The sequence below is a fragment of the Brachypodium distachyon genome, chromosome 2 (assembly GCF_000005505.3).
Source record: "Brachypodium distachyon strain Bd21 chromosome 2, Brachypodium_distachyon_v3.0, whole genome shotgun sequence".
Taxonomy (NCBI): domain Eukaryota; kingdom Viridiplantae; phylum Streptophyta; class Magnoliopsida; order Poales; family Poaceae; genus Brachypodium; species Brachypodium distachyon.
Window position 1 is genome coordinate 44,612,000 of NC_016132.3, and position 13,451 is coordinate 44,625,450.

Here is a 13,451-nt window from a genome sequence, read left to right on the forward strand (position 1 = left end):
CGGCGTGCGTCCCACGAGTCAGTGAGACGGGCGGAAGAGTGCGGGGGCTTGGCTTGCCGAACGCGGAGCGGTCGTATAGATTATGTGGTGCGGGATTAGCGAGCGATCGAGCTGTCCCCTACCTGTTACTACCCCTCTCTCTCTCTCTTCTCTTCTCTTCCTCCCTCTCTCTCTGCCTTTCTCGCTCGCTTGTTGCGCGTAGCTTGCTTCCCTTCCTCTGTTGTGCGAGGCCAAGCTGAGCACGAAGGGAGGAGAGGCGGCTGTACTGTAGTCTGTAGAAGAAGGCCACGGAAGCGAGAGCTTGGTGACTGGGTATGTGCCTCTCCTGCTTGTCGAGCTCTGTTTTGGCGGGGGATTTCCTTCCTAAGCTTAATTTGTCGCTCCTCTTTGGAGTAGTATTCGTTCGTTTCTGACTCCCTTTTGCGTGTGATTTGTGCGGGTTTTGTTTAATTGATCTGGGGGACGCTTCGCCTGCCTAACTTACTGTTAGAATATCTCGGTATTTGATTCAGCGAGCTGTTGGGTATGTAACTATATATGGAGTGATTTGTTAATTCTGTCCGTGGGAAGATTTTGTGAGTTCAAGCTTTTGGTTGAGCAGAGGTTTCTGTTGGCAGCGTGGTCCCTCGATTTCTGTTGCTTATGAACCCACGCTCGATGAGTTATCGGGGGAAATGGGAGAGGTGACCCTTTTTTTTTTATGTTGTGTGACCTCGTGGGGGATTTTACAGGGTTTGTTGTTTGTTCCTGTTAAGCAACATATCTTCTGCTCTGAATTTTTTATGACCCTGTAAGATAGATCACGGATGGAAGACTTATGTTTAGCCAACATAAGTGTAAATCAGAAATATCGAGAAAGGATGGAGTTTAGTTGGTGTTTGCTTGTACAAGGCTCAGACTTATGCAGACATCGAAGTATCAGGGGCTGGTTCATTACTGAATTCACTTGAAATATGAGAACTATTTTTGCTAATTACTCGTAGTATTTAGCCAACAAGTATAGATTCTTACAGTTTTGTTGATAAAAGTTTGATAGTAAGAATTTTGTGAAAAAAATCGTTGGTGGCTCTTCATTTCTTGAAAACTACTACTCCTAGTATGTTACTGTAGTAGCCTGTAGATATTTACTGCCTCCACTTTTCTCCACTAATGTTTTCAGTGATATCAAATGTTTCAGCAGTTGGCCTTTTCCTACCTACTGGACCTGCAGTACTTTCAACATGCTTTTTGCCTATGGCTGCATTAAGGATGAATAAAATGTTAAGCATCAACTGTTTAGGGACGCAGGAGCTTCATACATTTTACAAGACCACTGAAATATTGGAAGACTCAACATCTCAAGAGATTGCAGTCGACAAAGCAGTGGTGGGGTCAACGCTAATATGTCATCAAGATGGTAATCTGCATATTTCCAGTCTGATCTGTTTAGTTAGACTCAACATGATCGTTTTGTCTCTCACTGAATTCTGGATTTTCTTCTGGGAGATTGTTTTTGTTCTGTACTTTTAGCAACGGTGACTCTTTGAGCACATACGCATCCTGGAATGCAAAGTCATCAGTTCTAGCCATGTTACTAAAACTGACAGCGTGGTGATTTTGACTTAACAATACTTCGTAGTATGAACAGCTACATTGCATGACAGAAGCAATCTTGTGTATGTACTATAACATTTTATACTGGTTCTGCTAAACAGTACGTCTAAGTTATAAAGTGTATGAGAACAAACCTTCTGTAGTAATGAAATAATGGAAGAGATAAGAGCATGTCGCTTATATTTGTGCTGAGACTAATAGTAGAATATTCATATATGCGCCCCCCCCCCCCCCCTTCTGCTTTAGAACACCCCGACATTTCCTCGTTCTATATGCATATAACTGTCCTTTTACAAACGACTGGATATCTGAACTTCATCAGCACAAACACGACTATTGATGTTATTGCTGCCATCTATTAGTAGCATATGCATACATGTTTCTCTGAAAAACAGCAGTAAGTCTATGCTTGCAATTTAATTAATTATTTGTTTGCAGTCTGTTCTACTGCCGAAGTATCCGGGGGAAACATTGGAGTCGCTGAAGTTAGCTTATTGGAAGATGAATCTGACACAGCAGTCACCGATTTACTGCCAGTGTCATACCTGTCATGTGGGCCCAGATCTATGGTGATTATTTTCCTTTTATCAAATTTGGATCCTGACCAAACAAATATAGCATATTCTGTTTCTGGTCTCTGATACAAAAAAGGATATCATCACTTGTCCTATTTCTCAGAAGCATGTGCTTTGAGTTCATATTTCACACTATGGTCTACTAGGAAAGAAAAAGATGAACCACTCTAGGACTAAGTGCCAGTCATAAGGATTATTAGCTAATCACCTAATCGAAAAAAAGAACCTAATCATGTGCATTAGCTTCCTACAGATAATGCCATGGTGAATGGTTTTACACTTGAGCTGAAAAAATCCAAAATTTTGATATCATTTGGTATGAGTATGTTGCATTAGAGAATCATGAATGCAGTGGGTTAAAGTTTATCAAAGCCAATGATGTGTTGGAATTAACTCAGGAAACTATAATATTCCAGCATGGACTGAATTATCGAAACATGGTTGTTTTCAGTGATTGGGACAGGAAAAATGACAAGCCCCTACTCCTTAACTCATAATTCCTGCAAGTTGAATTTGCCTATAGTTAATAGAAAATTCTTGGTATACTGAAGGTATACAGCTTAGCACTCTCAAGCTCTGTGCATTCTTGTTTGAGAAAAAGCTGTGAGCATTCTCCTTACAAACAATGTGCTATATGACTATATGTTACTCATAATGATTATTAGCTACTTTATGTAAAATCTGATAGAAAGATTTCATTTTTGCTTTATTTAATAATTTCCTCTGCATGAAAGCACTGCTATTTCTGTCAAGTATGAATTCTGGAGTGCGGATTATTCATACTGTTATTTCATATCTAGGTTCCAGTATCAGTACCGTCATCATCTGGCCTTGAAACCATCCTATCAGATGTGAACTACAATGTTACAGGTAATATGGCTTGACATCCAACAAATAATTTAAGTTGCTGACTTACTGTAGTATTATGATCTTCGGTTTCATATATTTTGGCTTTTACAGTATTGTATAGTTGGACTATATGTGGCTCCAGTGCGTTTATCAGCTAGACTTTATCATCTTACTATCTAAAATTGGGTAGCTACATGCGCTGATCTTTTATCTTTCCCCCTTATTCTGTTATTGCAGCAATGGATGAAAGCACTGAGTTCCTTCACCTGATTCTTAGTGGCAATGATGAAGGCTACAATACTACAAGTGAAGTGCAAGTTTGGGATGTTCTGGACTTCTACTTCTCAGAAAGCTTTTCTGATGTACAATTTGATAGCATAATGGGTTTTACAAGTGATGTCGCTCCTTCCTCTCATGATTTTATGAATATTGTTGACTTGGTAGAGCGGCCTGTGGCACTCCTGTCTCTGAATGAGACAGCAGAACCAAATAATGCTACCAATAAGGCTCCAGCCGGCCACAGTACGATGGAACCTGATGACACATCCTTGTATCTTCAAATGAAACCATCAGATTCAGAAACTGAAATTACTTCTGCCTCTCAGGATGTGACAGGAACTGAGTATGTGGATCCTAAGCTACTTTCTAGACATCTGCCTGATTTGATGGATGTTGACTCACCGAATCGTTTACAAAAATCACCAGTGAGAACAAAGCATGTCACCCTTGTGCTTGATTTGGATGGTAAGCAGGCATTAACTTTGAATCATTCAATCATACTTCCAAATGTGTCTCCTTTCTGCCAGTGAATTTGACTTAAATATGCTGCCAGTGCCGTCCTGTATGCTTATTAATTTATGAAGGCGAAGTTGATAGTTCGTTGTATAGATTTTCAGGCTACAATCTGATGCAAACCACAAAAAAGTTGATGTTCAACTATTAAATAATAGTCTACCAAATAGCTAGATAGGAACAACACATAAAGGGAAAACAATTGGACTATGCTCTACTACGATTAAGGATTGTTTGAAGCAATACTCATATGCCTTACCAATATGTTGGATGTAAAGGATCCAAATTCCTGTTTTCTTTGAAATATTTACTCATCCGGTTGATGGTGTATGGTCTTTTTTTGTTGTTGTTGTGCTATCATAATTTACCAGAGTATTTTTCATGTAAGGTCATCTGTTAGCGGCACTATCTTCAGGTGGTATCATCATTTTTGCTATGACAACTATTTTTGTCTAATAATATAGTCTTAATCATTTTTTGCATATGCAGAGACTCTTGTCCATTCAACGTTGGATCACTGTGACATTGCTGATTTCACCATTCAAGTTTTCTTCAATATGAAAGATCATACAGTCTATGTGAGACAAAGACCCCACCTGAAGATGTTCCTTGAGAAGGTTGCACAGATGTTTGAGCTTGTCATTTTCACAGCTAGTCAGAAAATCTATGCTGAGCAGATAATAGATAGACTCGACCCTGATGGGAAATTGATCTCACAACGTATTTATCGTGAGTCGTGTATATTCTCTGATGGGAGCTATACAAAAGACCTTACAATTCTGGGAGTCCACTTGGCAAAAGTTGCAATAATTGACAATACGCCGCAGGTAACATTCCTTTCCAAAACATTAGGTTTGTGTTTTATCTCCACAGGTAGAAATATGTCTCCTTTTGTTTGTAGTTTCCAGTCTAGTAGATGCATGAACTAGACTTATTATGATCTGCAGGCATCTAGCTGTCCTTTTGAATTAAAACTGACAAGAACCGAAGTTTCTCTCCATAAGGGCTTTACAACTCCTGAACTTCTCTTATGGATGTATGATGTATTGTAACTGAAGCCTCTCTTCTTTCAGGTTTTCCAGTTGCAAGTGGATAATGGTATACCAATAAAGAGCTGGTTTGATGACCCCTCAGATCAGGAATTGGTTGAGTTACTCCCGTTCCTAGAGACCCTTGTTGATGTAGAGGACGTAAGACCAATAATCTCAAAGACATTCCACGGCACACCTCAGCAGGATTAGATTTAGATGCGTCATCATCCTGTATTGAGACTGCGAATGAACTTAGACCCGCTACATAAGGCGCACGTCATTCTTGGGAAACTAGGTATACAATCAGCATTCACCATTTATGTTATGTTGGCTGTTACAAATAGCAAGCATAAACTGCATCCGTACGTCGCCATGGCTTGTATATGTCTTGTTGGTTTTTTGTGTGCCAGATCCTTGTATATAAATTATAGTATCGAATAAAGTGATCTGAATCCAATTTTGCTGAAAGGACTTCTCAAGCAGCACAGGCTACCTGACGGTTTTACCTATTCATGTGACAATGATCCAGACACCTAAAAAGCTGTTATACTTCTTCCGTTCAACGAATGATGTTCTCAACTTTGACTAAATTTGAATCTAGACACCAAGTCATGTCTAGATACATCCAAATTTTGACAAACTTGAGACATCTTTTGTTGGACGGAGGGAATAGATTACTTTATGTGTTGATAAATACTTAATTAAATACTCCCTTCTCTCCATATTATAGGTGCCCTCATATTTCGAGTTAAACTTTGACAAACAAAATTTGGGTCATGTGTCATGTAAAATGTATCATCAAATTTGAATTCAGAAGTTTTTAATGTTCTACTTTTATGCTGGATAACTTATATACTAATTTTCTAATTTATAAATAAAATAAATCTTGAGACCGATGTGTATCGTTATACAATGACATTATACCACTCCAAGAGAACATTTTAATCTACGCCACACCATCCTGGAAACTGTAATGAACCTATGGATTAAAATGTGTTGTCTCTTAGCCCACAATAAATGCTAAGAAATCATATCCTCAATGCATTGTCTCTTAAGATGGTATCTAAAGTAGCAGTTATTTAATAGTTTTGTGAGAGAGTTAAGGACTTTGTGTTGGTTTGCATGAATAGACGGTCGCTAGCATAAGAGACAATTTCATCGTTAAAGAATGCCGTGTCAGCACAATGCTTAAAATGATGTGCTAAGAGAGTAGCATTGGAAGTGATCAAACTTAAATGAGCATTTGTGTTTGGCAGGTTTTCTGCCAGTAACCGCCACTTCGACCGTTTAACAGACAGGACAATTGTTCGTCGGTTCATTTTATTTTTCTTTTGTCACTCAGCTTGCAGACCGATATGTTTAATCACATGTTTCTGAGGTTTATATCTTTCTGAGGTTGCACATTGATGACAAACATCTCTATACAACAAGAAAAAGGGTTAGTGTTCCTTCCTTCCCTTCTGCCTTCTCACTGTAGAAAAGTAATTGGCGCCTAAATAGCTCAGATTACAAGCCACTGGACTACCCCCTTCCAGTGCTAAAGGGCACACAGGCAGATACAAACTGGTGGCCCAAAGAGCACGAAGGGGCTGATGTGTTTTGCCGTGTTTCTGGATCAAACAGGAAAGATGAGCCACTGCAAATATCATGAACCTCAGGCTGCCTGAGGGCTGTCAACTTCGGCGGCATCCACCATAGCTTGATCCGCCCCTTCGTTTCTCAATGTTTCTCACCAGCCAGCAGCAGCGCTCCTGTTTCTCTAGTACATCTGTGACATGCCAGATGTGTTGTAAAATTTGTGATTGGCCACTAGTACATCTGTGACATGCCGTAGGGAACAACGCTGACCTTTCTGTGAGCACTTGCTGCCACTCCGGATGTAGTTGCAACAATGCCATTAAGGGATCTTGTGTATAGGTTCGTTTCTGCTGTTAACCTATCAGAAGAACCACTTTTTGGCCCTGCTGATTGATGGAAAGGGGGTGCTCTCATGTCCAGGGCAACATCAGGCGCAGTTGAACTGTTTGCGCAAGCATAGGCCTGCTGGTGCAGCGTATACCTTTCAGCCTGGGATGGCTCAGAGCAAGCTGACTTTCCGGTTGTCTGATAATAACCGTATGTTTGTGGGATTTGCTGTTGGGGAGGATATCCTGAGTTCATTGCCACTCTTCGTGGGTCATACGGATGACTGGTGCCAACATTTTCATAAGGCAGTACCGGACCAACTACCCTTCCTGGTCTTGCTGTAAAATTGAGAAGCATTGGGTGATTAGATTAAACTAGTATCAGCCAACCATGAATGTCAGGCATGAACTGAAAAGCACCTGTTGGCACTCTTTGTGGAGCCTGTGAATGGTGTGAGCTCCTCGGGACATTGCCAGAATATTTTTCCGAGTCTCGAGGGTTTTTATATGACTCATCAGTCAAAGGTCTATCCCTTGATGGGCCAATACGGGGTTGTTCCTTGGCATGAATTGGAGCTGAGTGAACAATAGTAGACCTGCAAAAATGTTGTGCAGTGATTCATGATTTCATTCACAAGAACTAAATGGCAAAGGTAGACAGGAAACTACAAAAGGAGGATTCATGTATAATCATCCTGCTTGAATGTGTACAATTCTGTGATCAGGATGTGAGAATCCAAATATGAGCTTGTAGCCTATAATGCTCTCTCCTCTAGAATATACTGGCTATTTGGTAGCGGGTAATTGTGAGGTACGTCTCAGCTCCAGACACTCAATTTGGCTGACCAGACTACAGTAACATCATAGTTCTAGTATCCATATGCACACTTTATGAAACCCAAGCGATCATTTGGATCTCAGCAATACGCACAATCATCTAGAAATCCTAGCTAGAGACACTAAAGTCCAAAATGTCCTTCATTTTATCATGCCATAAGCCCATTCCACCGTCTTGTGAAAGCAAAGTTTGAGACAACCTTGCCATTACTCATAGGATGAACTGAAGTATGGCCAATGTCGGTGTTTAAAACTGTGGCCTTCCCTTCATTGAAATCTCACGATGGTGCTTTCGGCTTTGGCTTTTTGCTTATACCATCACCTAGCAATATCAAGCCAAAAACCAAAAGCCAAAGCCGAAAGCACCTAAATAGGTGCTATTGAGGCTTATAAGCCAAAAATCAAAAGCCACGTTTAAGCCTAAACAAACAGGGCAGTAACATAGGCCACGGGAAGGAACCCTGATCATTCTACTAAGCCTCTGCTATGTGCTTACAAGCAATTTTGAACTGCTGCCACTAATATAGTAAAAGATGGAGAAAATAAACAGCACGGAACAGTTAAAGATTACCGAGGAAGAGAGGTGTGCTTTCTATCCATTGGAACTACAGGGCCGCTTTCACTATTTTCTTCGAGATGAGCAAACTGCTTCCTAAATTGATCGACGGCACTGCATAAACAGAGGTAGACAAGTGTTGTAGTCAGAAGGTTGATACACTAATAAGAACAATAACATGTCTGTGCAAAGATATAATGAAAACAGATGTAGACAAGTGCATGTGCAAAAGCACCATATACTCCCTCCGTCCCATATTAAGTGACTCAAATTTGTCCAGATAGGGATGTATCTATGCCTAAAAAGCATCTAGATATATGTAATAGAAAGTCACTTAATATGGGACGGAGGGAGTATTTCGAAAGATATTATTGCTAAAACCTTGGGTATAGAAAGGTTGTCCTCTCAGTGCCATTGATGTAATCTTTGAGCAATTGAGGATGGTATTCCAGGATCTCGCGAAATATAAGTTCCCTTATATCTTCCTTTGTCGCTCTTCTACGCTCAAACTCAAACTCCATTTTTGTGATTGGTTGGCAGGATGGTTCTCTCTCAACCTTGGCAAGCCCTTTGAAGTATGGATGAGACAATGCCTGAAATACAACATGAGTTTCCATATATGTATGTCACTTTACGTCCCTCGGTAACTCAGAAATGAAAGACACCATGCTGTCGAGATAAATAGAACTGTAGAATAATAACAACGTAGTTACCTCTCCAGCGGTTGGGCGATCCTTTGGGTCGAATGCTAAAAGCCTTTGCAAAAGGTCCAAGGCCAAAGGATCCGCATTAGGGAACTTCTGCGAAAATGGGATTGGCTCTTTCTTTCTCATGCTGCTCAGGTACCTCCTTGCTTTCTCATTCCGGACCTGAAAAAAATTATATTAATATCAACCTTCGGTGGGTCAGGTAACAACCACTAGATAAACTAGAGAAGGGTTCCCCAATAAAACAAGTACCATACCCGAGATATTGTATCCATGGATGGTGTGCCCAGAAGATCGGTCATCAAATCTAACTGATGTACAACATTTTTACCAGGAAACAAAGGCTTTCCTGTCAAAACCTCCGCAAAAATGCATCCGATACTCCAGACGTCAATTGCTGGTGTATACTGCAATTTTGTTGGGAATAACAGATCATTTGCATCAACAGAAACCCCATACATGGAACAGTTAAGGGCATATGAGTAACAGAGTCATTTACTGTTTATATGTATTAATATCCTGATAATGTTCTTTAAAAATGATCACTATAATGACGCCTGAGGTGCTTTCGCAGGTCCTAACACAAATGCTACACATACGATTTTTAACAGCTCCTACCGTGAATAAAACGAATTCAGATTTCTATGTAGCAGAGAACAACAGAAAATCGGACCAACTTTATGTTTGAACATAGGTCACATGACCAACAATGAAAAGGACAAGAATACAAAAATGTAGCACTATAACAATGGATAAAGGTGATTTAGTTTACAGATTAAGTTAGCTTTTCATAGCTAAGTATTATGCCCACAAGGCCACAACACAAATAAGCTTGTACCAAAATAACGGACCAATCACTGAAAAACAACGAGTCATATTAATAGGTTGCTTAATGGTAATCAAATATGCATAACAGTATAGCGCCAGTGATCTTTCCTTGTGTCAGCTCAATGCTTGAACAAAAATCCGACTAAGAGATGGTACAATGCAAGAAAGCTTACCTTTGAAAAGAAGGATCCACAGAGCTCTGGAGCTCTATACCATCTTGTTGCAACATAATCCTGGAGTGGAATTGAGCAAAGAGACAACATGATAGTCAGCTCACATGCAACAAAAGGACGACAGAAAACTAAGAAGTTGAATATATGTATTCCTTGAATATACCGTCCAAAAGATTGTTGTTGGGGTATCGTTGAATGCAACTCGTGCCAACCCAAAGTCACAAATTTTCAGTTTGCAGTTGGAATTCGCCAATATATTCTTCGGCTTCAAGTCCCGGTGATAAACATTAGCTGCAGTTACATGGTCTGAGCATCAGCTAAGACTGCAGGCGGCGAAAGTGGATATACACGTGATATTTATGCATATTTTGTAGATGGAAGGAACTGTCAAGAAGATAGTCATTTATAGATGTTGAGAAGCCTACAGCACTGCACATCAGTATACCATTTGAACCATCAAATGTGCAAAGTTATTAAAATTACATACTACTATAAACTCGAAAAATAATGAGTAAACAATACATCATCTATGTAAGAAAACCTGATCTGGTGTTCATTCCCTACATCCTAACCACAGCTGAAAAAATTAATTAGCGGCTTCTGAGCGCATATTGAATTCAGTGAGGGGCATATATTTATCATCCCTCTCCCCCAACTCACCCAGTATGGCACTAGTTGATACAAACGAAATTCACTATAAATATGAGGATTTAGCTAATCAAACATATGCTATAAGGGAAATGATTGAATGCTAGCAATATCTTACATACTACACCAACTATAGACAGAGGGATGGACAACTACTAGTCTATTTAACTGGAAGGTTGTGACAAGATGCAAGTTCACTAGAGAGCACATGTGTTGTTTGTTAGTGTAACCTAAGATCTTTTGAGCAAAAAATAATAAGTATAACATGTTACCTACCAGTGTGAATGTACTTCAGAGCCCGGAGTAATTGGTAAAGAAAGAACTGGTAATGTTCCTTCGTTAAGTCATCATTAGCCTTAATAACTTGGTGGAGATCAGACTCCATAAGCTCAAAGACAACATAAATATCCTTGAAGTCTCTTCTTGATGGAGGTAACATGATATGCTTTATTTCAACAATGTCAGGATGCCTTAGGAGCCTCAGAAGCTTAATCTCACGGAGAATCCGTGCAGCATCAGATATGTGCTCAAAGATATCATGTATCTTTTTTATTGCCACTTTCTCACCAGTGTGGACATCTATTGCTGAGCACACCACACCGTAGCTGCCCTTGCCAACGATTTCCTGAATCTTGTACCGACTTGCGTCGCCATACTCCGTGAAAAACTCTGCCTCCGCCGAACTCTGGAAACATTTACAAATATTGTATTAGAAAGCATTCACATATCTGTCGTTAGAAGCTCCCAAACGACAAACGAGCTTCAGTGTCAATGGACCATCAGTTCTTGCAATCATGTGCGAACAATTAGTGCCAAGCTGTCAATGGGGCAATAGTTGGTGGGTCACAAATCCGTTGGCAGATCTCCAGATACTTTTAATGGACGAAATGGAAAATGACTGATCATTGGGAGCTGACGTCCAGCATTAACGAACAGACGCAAAATTCAACTGTTTTGCAGGTAGATCAAGAGTATATCTTTAGGAGCAAGATCTTTGAAGCATTCGTTGCGAAAACTGAAATCCTCCCACGCAACATTAGTGAAGTCAAATGCTCGTGCACAGATCGGGAGAACCCCACAAGAAAAGGCAACAGCTTTGCCCACCGACAAAGAAGAGCAACGGCCACTAAGTCTTTGCGCGGGCGGCGTCTCGAGGCCACAGAATTCGGTCAACTTTTGCATGTTAATTACGGGCTTTATACTGGTAAGGAGCACCAAATTTCCCCTTTTTTCCCAAATATAGAAGGGAGACAGCAGAACGCAAATGCGATGCGATGGCAATGCAGAAAATGCATGGAACAAAAAGAATCCACAACTCCACAAGAAGATGAAGGCGAGAAACATGATCGTGTTGAAGATTCAAAGTTGTGGAGAAATAAATTGGCAACGTAAAAAAAACCAGGCCGAAAATACCAACCTTTCTGGGAATAACAACAAAAATTCAAACTTCCGAATTGACACGGCACTAAATGAGAAGAGCAACACACCAGAACGTCAAATCTATCGGAACGATACGAGAAAATTCAACGGAAACAAGAAATTGTGCCAAACAGAAAAGGAAAACGAACATTCTACGGACAGATACCCAAATCAAGGCAAAGCAAGCACAGGAGCAGCACAGCTCCACGAAACAAAGCTGGACAATGGCCGAATTCACACGAACAAAAAATAAAAACAGGGATCTCTGGAGCCGAGCCCACCTTCTTGCGCTGATCCTGCTGCATCTCGCCGGTCACCGGATCTAGCACCAAATATCCGGAACAAGACCGCGCCTCTGCCCCTCCACAGGCGGCAACAACAACACGAACCCCGCCCTCGTGAAATCAACGGTCAGTCACACAGCATTTGCTCGCGCCGCGCCGCCGAGGCCGGAAGCGCACACGCCGCAGGGCGCCCCCGCACACCGGCGGGTGGATCGTGAGACGACGGAGATGGATGGCGGAAGGCGGGGAGGGAGACCCTAACCCTAGCGACGCGCGCGGCGCTGGGGAAGGGCTAGGGCTCCCGCGCGCGCTCTCTCTCCTCTTCCTCCTCCTCTGGCGGGTCTGCGCTCGCGCTCAGGGAGGGGAATAAGAGAGAGAGAAGAACGGTGGGGAGAGAGAGAGAGAGGGGACGACGGATGGAGAGGGAGGAAGCAAGTGTGTGGGCTTCTTTTTGTTGCTGCCATGAATCCAGCGGGGTGCTTTGATTTCCGTGCTTGGACGAGATTGCCCCTCCGGTAGGCCGCCTGTCGTGTGTCGCGTGCGGTGGGGTTGGGCGCCGTCCGATCCGCATCTTTCCATTTCGCTTCAGGTTTCCTCTTCCTCGTCTGACCATCACTTAATGCCGCCGATGCATCATGTAATAGGCGCTCCTTTACCGGTGGCCAGTCGGTCGTGACGTCAAAAATCTGGTTTTCGGCCGGTCAAGCCCCTTCCTTTTTTTTTGCCCGTCGGTTTTGGTTTCGGTCTATTTTTAGTAAAACGTATTTTCACTGTGATGCATGGGTATTATGGGGAGAGTATTATCCTTAATTTGCAGTAATTTCATATTTCGTATCTTGGCATTTATTGCTTTGCCATATATAATTTGATACTTAGAAAGTAAATAAATTATGGTTGTTTTTGGCACCGCGGTGAATTATGATAATTTTGTTTGTCTAACTTTATTTGAGATATCCTTGAACTATCTTTTTTTTAATTTATTCATGCCTTATCTTTTACAGCAAGTTATAAATAAGTTCAACTGCTCTCCTTCTTTTTTTCCAAACGAACAAACATAAAAAAAATACTCCGCCGTTCCAAAATATATGGCGGATAACTTTTGTTGATTGTCAAAAAAAATCACCAAAGTTATGTAAAATATATCAACATATACAACGACAACGTCAAACTAAGATAGTATGAAAATATATTTCGCAATGTATCAAACTTTACTCATTTGGTATTGTAGATGTTGTTATTTTTGTTATATGGTTGG

The 13,451-nt window shown here is 41.0% G+C and overlaps 2 protein-coding genes and 1 long non-coding RNA gene across 7 annotated transcripts; 2 read left to right on the plus strand and 1 right to left on the minus strand.

Moving 5' to 3' along the window:
* Nucleotides 1–116: 116 nt before the first annotated feature.
* On the plus strand, nt 117–6,292 carry LOC100830008 (CTD small phosphatase-like protein 2). 4 transcript variants are annotated; one of them, XR_002962851.1, is made up of 8 exons: nt 152–312; nt 1,178–1,396; nt 2,032–2,162; nt 2,969–3,038; nt 3,255–3,761; nt 4,299–4,636; nt 4,883–5,135; nt 6,097–6,292. XR_002962851.1 is itself a non-coding variant. In XM_010233754.3 (7 exons), exons 2-7 carry the CDS (start codon nt 1,234–1,236, stop codon nt 5,048–5,050), a joined length of 1,377 nt encoding a protein of 458 aa, XP_010232056.1. In that variant the 5' UTR covers nt 117–312; nt 1,181–1,233; the 3' UTR covers nt 5,051–5,297. The 4 variants fall into 4 exon arrangements, 2 of the variants coding, with proteins under 2 accessions (XP_010232056.1, XP_010232055.1); XR_002962852.1 differs by having other exon boundaries at nt 6,183–6,292; XM_010233754.3 differs by lacking the exon at nt 6,097–6,292 and having other exon boundaries at nt 117–312; nt 1,181–1,396; nt 4,883–5,297.
* LOC100842446 (mitogen-activated protein kinase 10) lies at nt 6,197–12,631 on the minus strand. 2 transcript variants are annotated; one of them, XM_010233752.3, is made up of 11 exons: nt 12,194–12,631; nt 10,770–11,178; nt 10,009–10,136; nt 9,846–9,905; nt 9,102–9,251; nt 8,851–9,006; nt 8,519–8,730; nt 8,153–8,251; nt 7,165–7,340; nt 6,689–7,083; nt 6,211–6,608 (listed from the first exon to the last, which is right to left on the minus strand). In XM_010233752.3, exons 1-11 carry the CDS (start codon nt 12,215–12,217, stop codon nt 6,600–6,602), a joined length of 1,818 nt encoding a protein of 605 aa, XP_010232054.1. In that variant the 5' UTR covers nt 12,218–12,631; the 3' UTR covers nt 6,211–6,599. The 2 variants fall into 2 exon arrangements, with proteins under 2 accessions (XP_010232053.1, XP_010232054.1); XM_010233751.3 differs by having other exon boundaries at nt 6,197–7,083; nt 12,194–12,630.
* On the plus strand, nt 8,693–11,758 carry LOC112270588. Its single transcript, XR_002962853.1, has 2 exons — nt 8,693–8,758; nt 11,454–11,758. It is a non-coding gene; the product is annotated as an uncharacterized LOC112270588 (long non-coding RNA).
* Nucleotides 12,632–13,451: the final 820 nt, after the last annotated feature.

Coding starts and splice junctions, on each gene's coding strand:
- LOC100842446 (XM_010233751.3), bottom strand. CDS start 12,217: ATGCAGCAGGATCAGCGCAAGAAG. Junction 9,906..10,008: donor CAACAACAATCTTTTGGACG/GTATATTCAAGG, acceptor ATTCCACTCCAG/GATTATGTTGCAACAAGATG. Junction 9,252..9,845: donor GTGGATCCTTCTTTTCAAAG/GTAAGCTTTCTT, acceptor ACAAAATTGCAG/TATACACCAGCAATTGACGT.
- LOC100830008 (XM_010233754.3), top strand. CDS start 1,234: ATGGCTGCATTAAGGATGAATAAAATGTTAAGCATCAACTGTTTAGGG. Junction 1,397..2,031: donor GCTAATATGTCATCAAGATG/GTAATCTGCATA, acceptor ATTTGTTTGCAG/TCTGTTCTACTGCCGAAGTA. Junction 3,762..4,298: donor CCTTGTGCTTGATTTGGATG/GTAAGCAGGCAT, acceptor TTGCATATGCAG/AGACTCTTGTCCATTCAACG.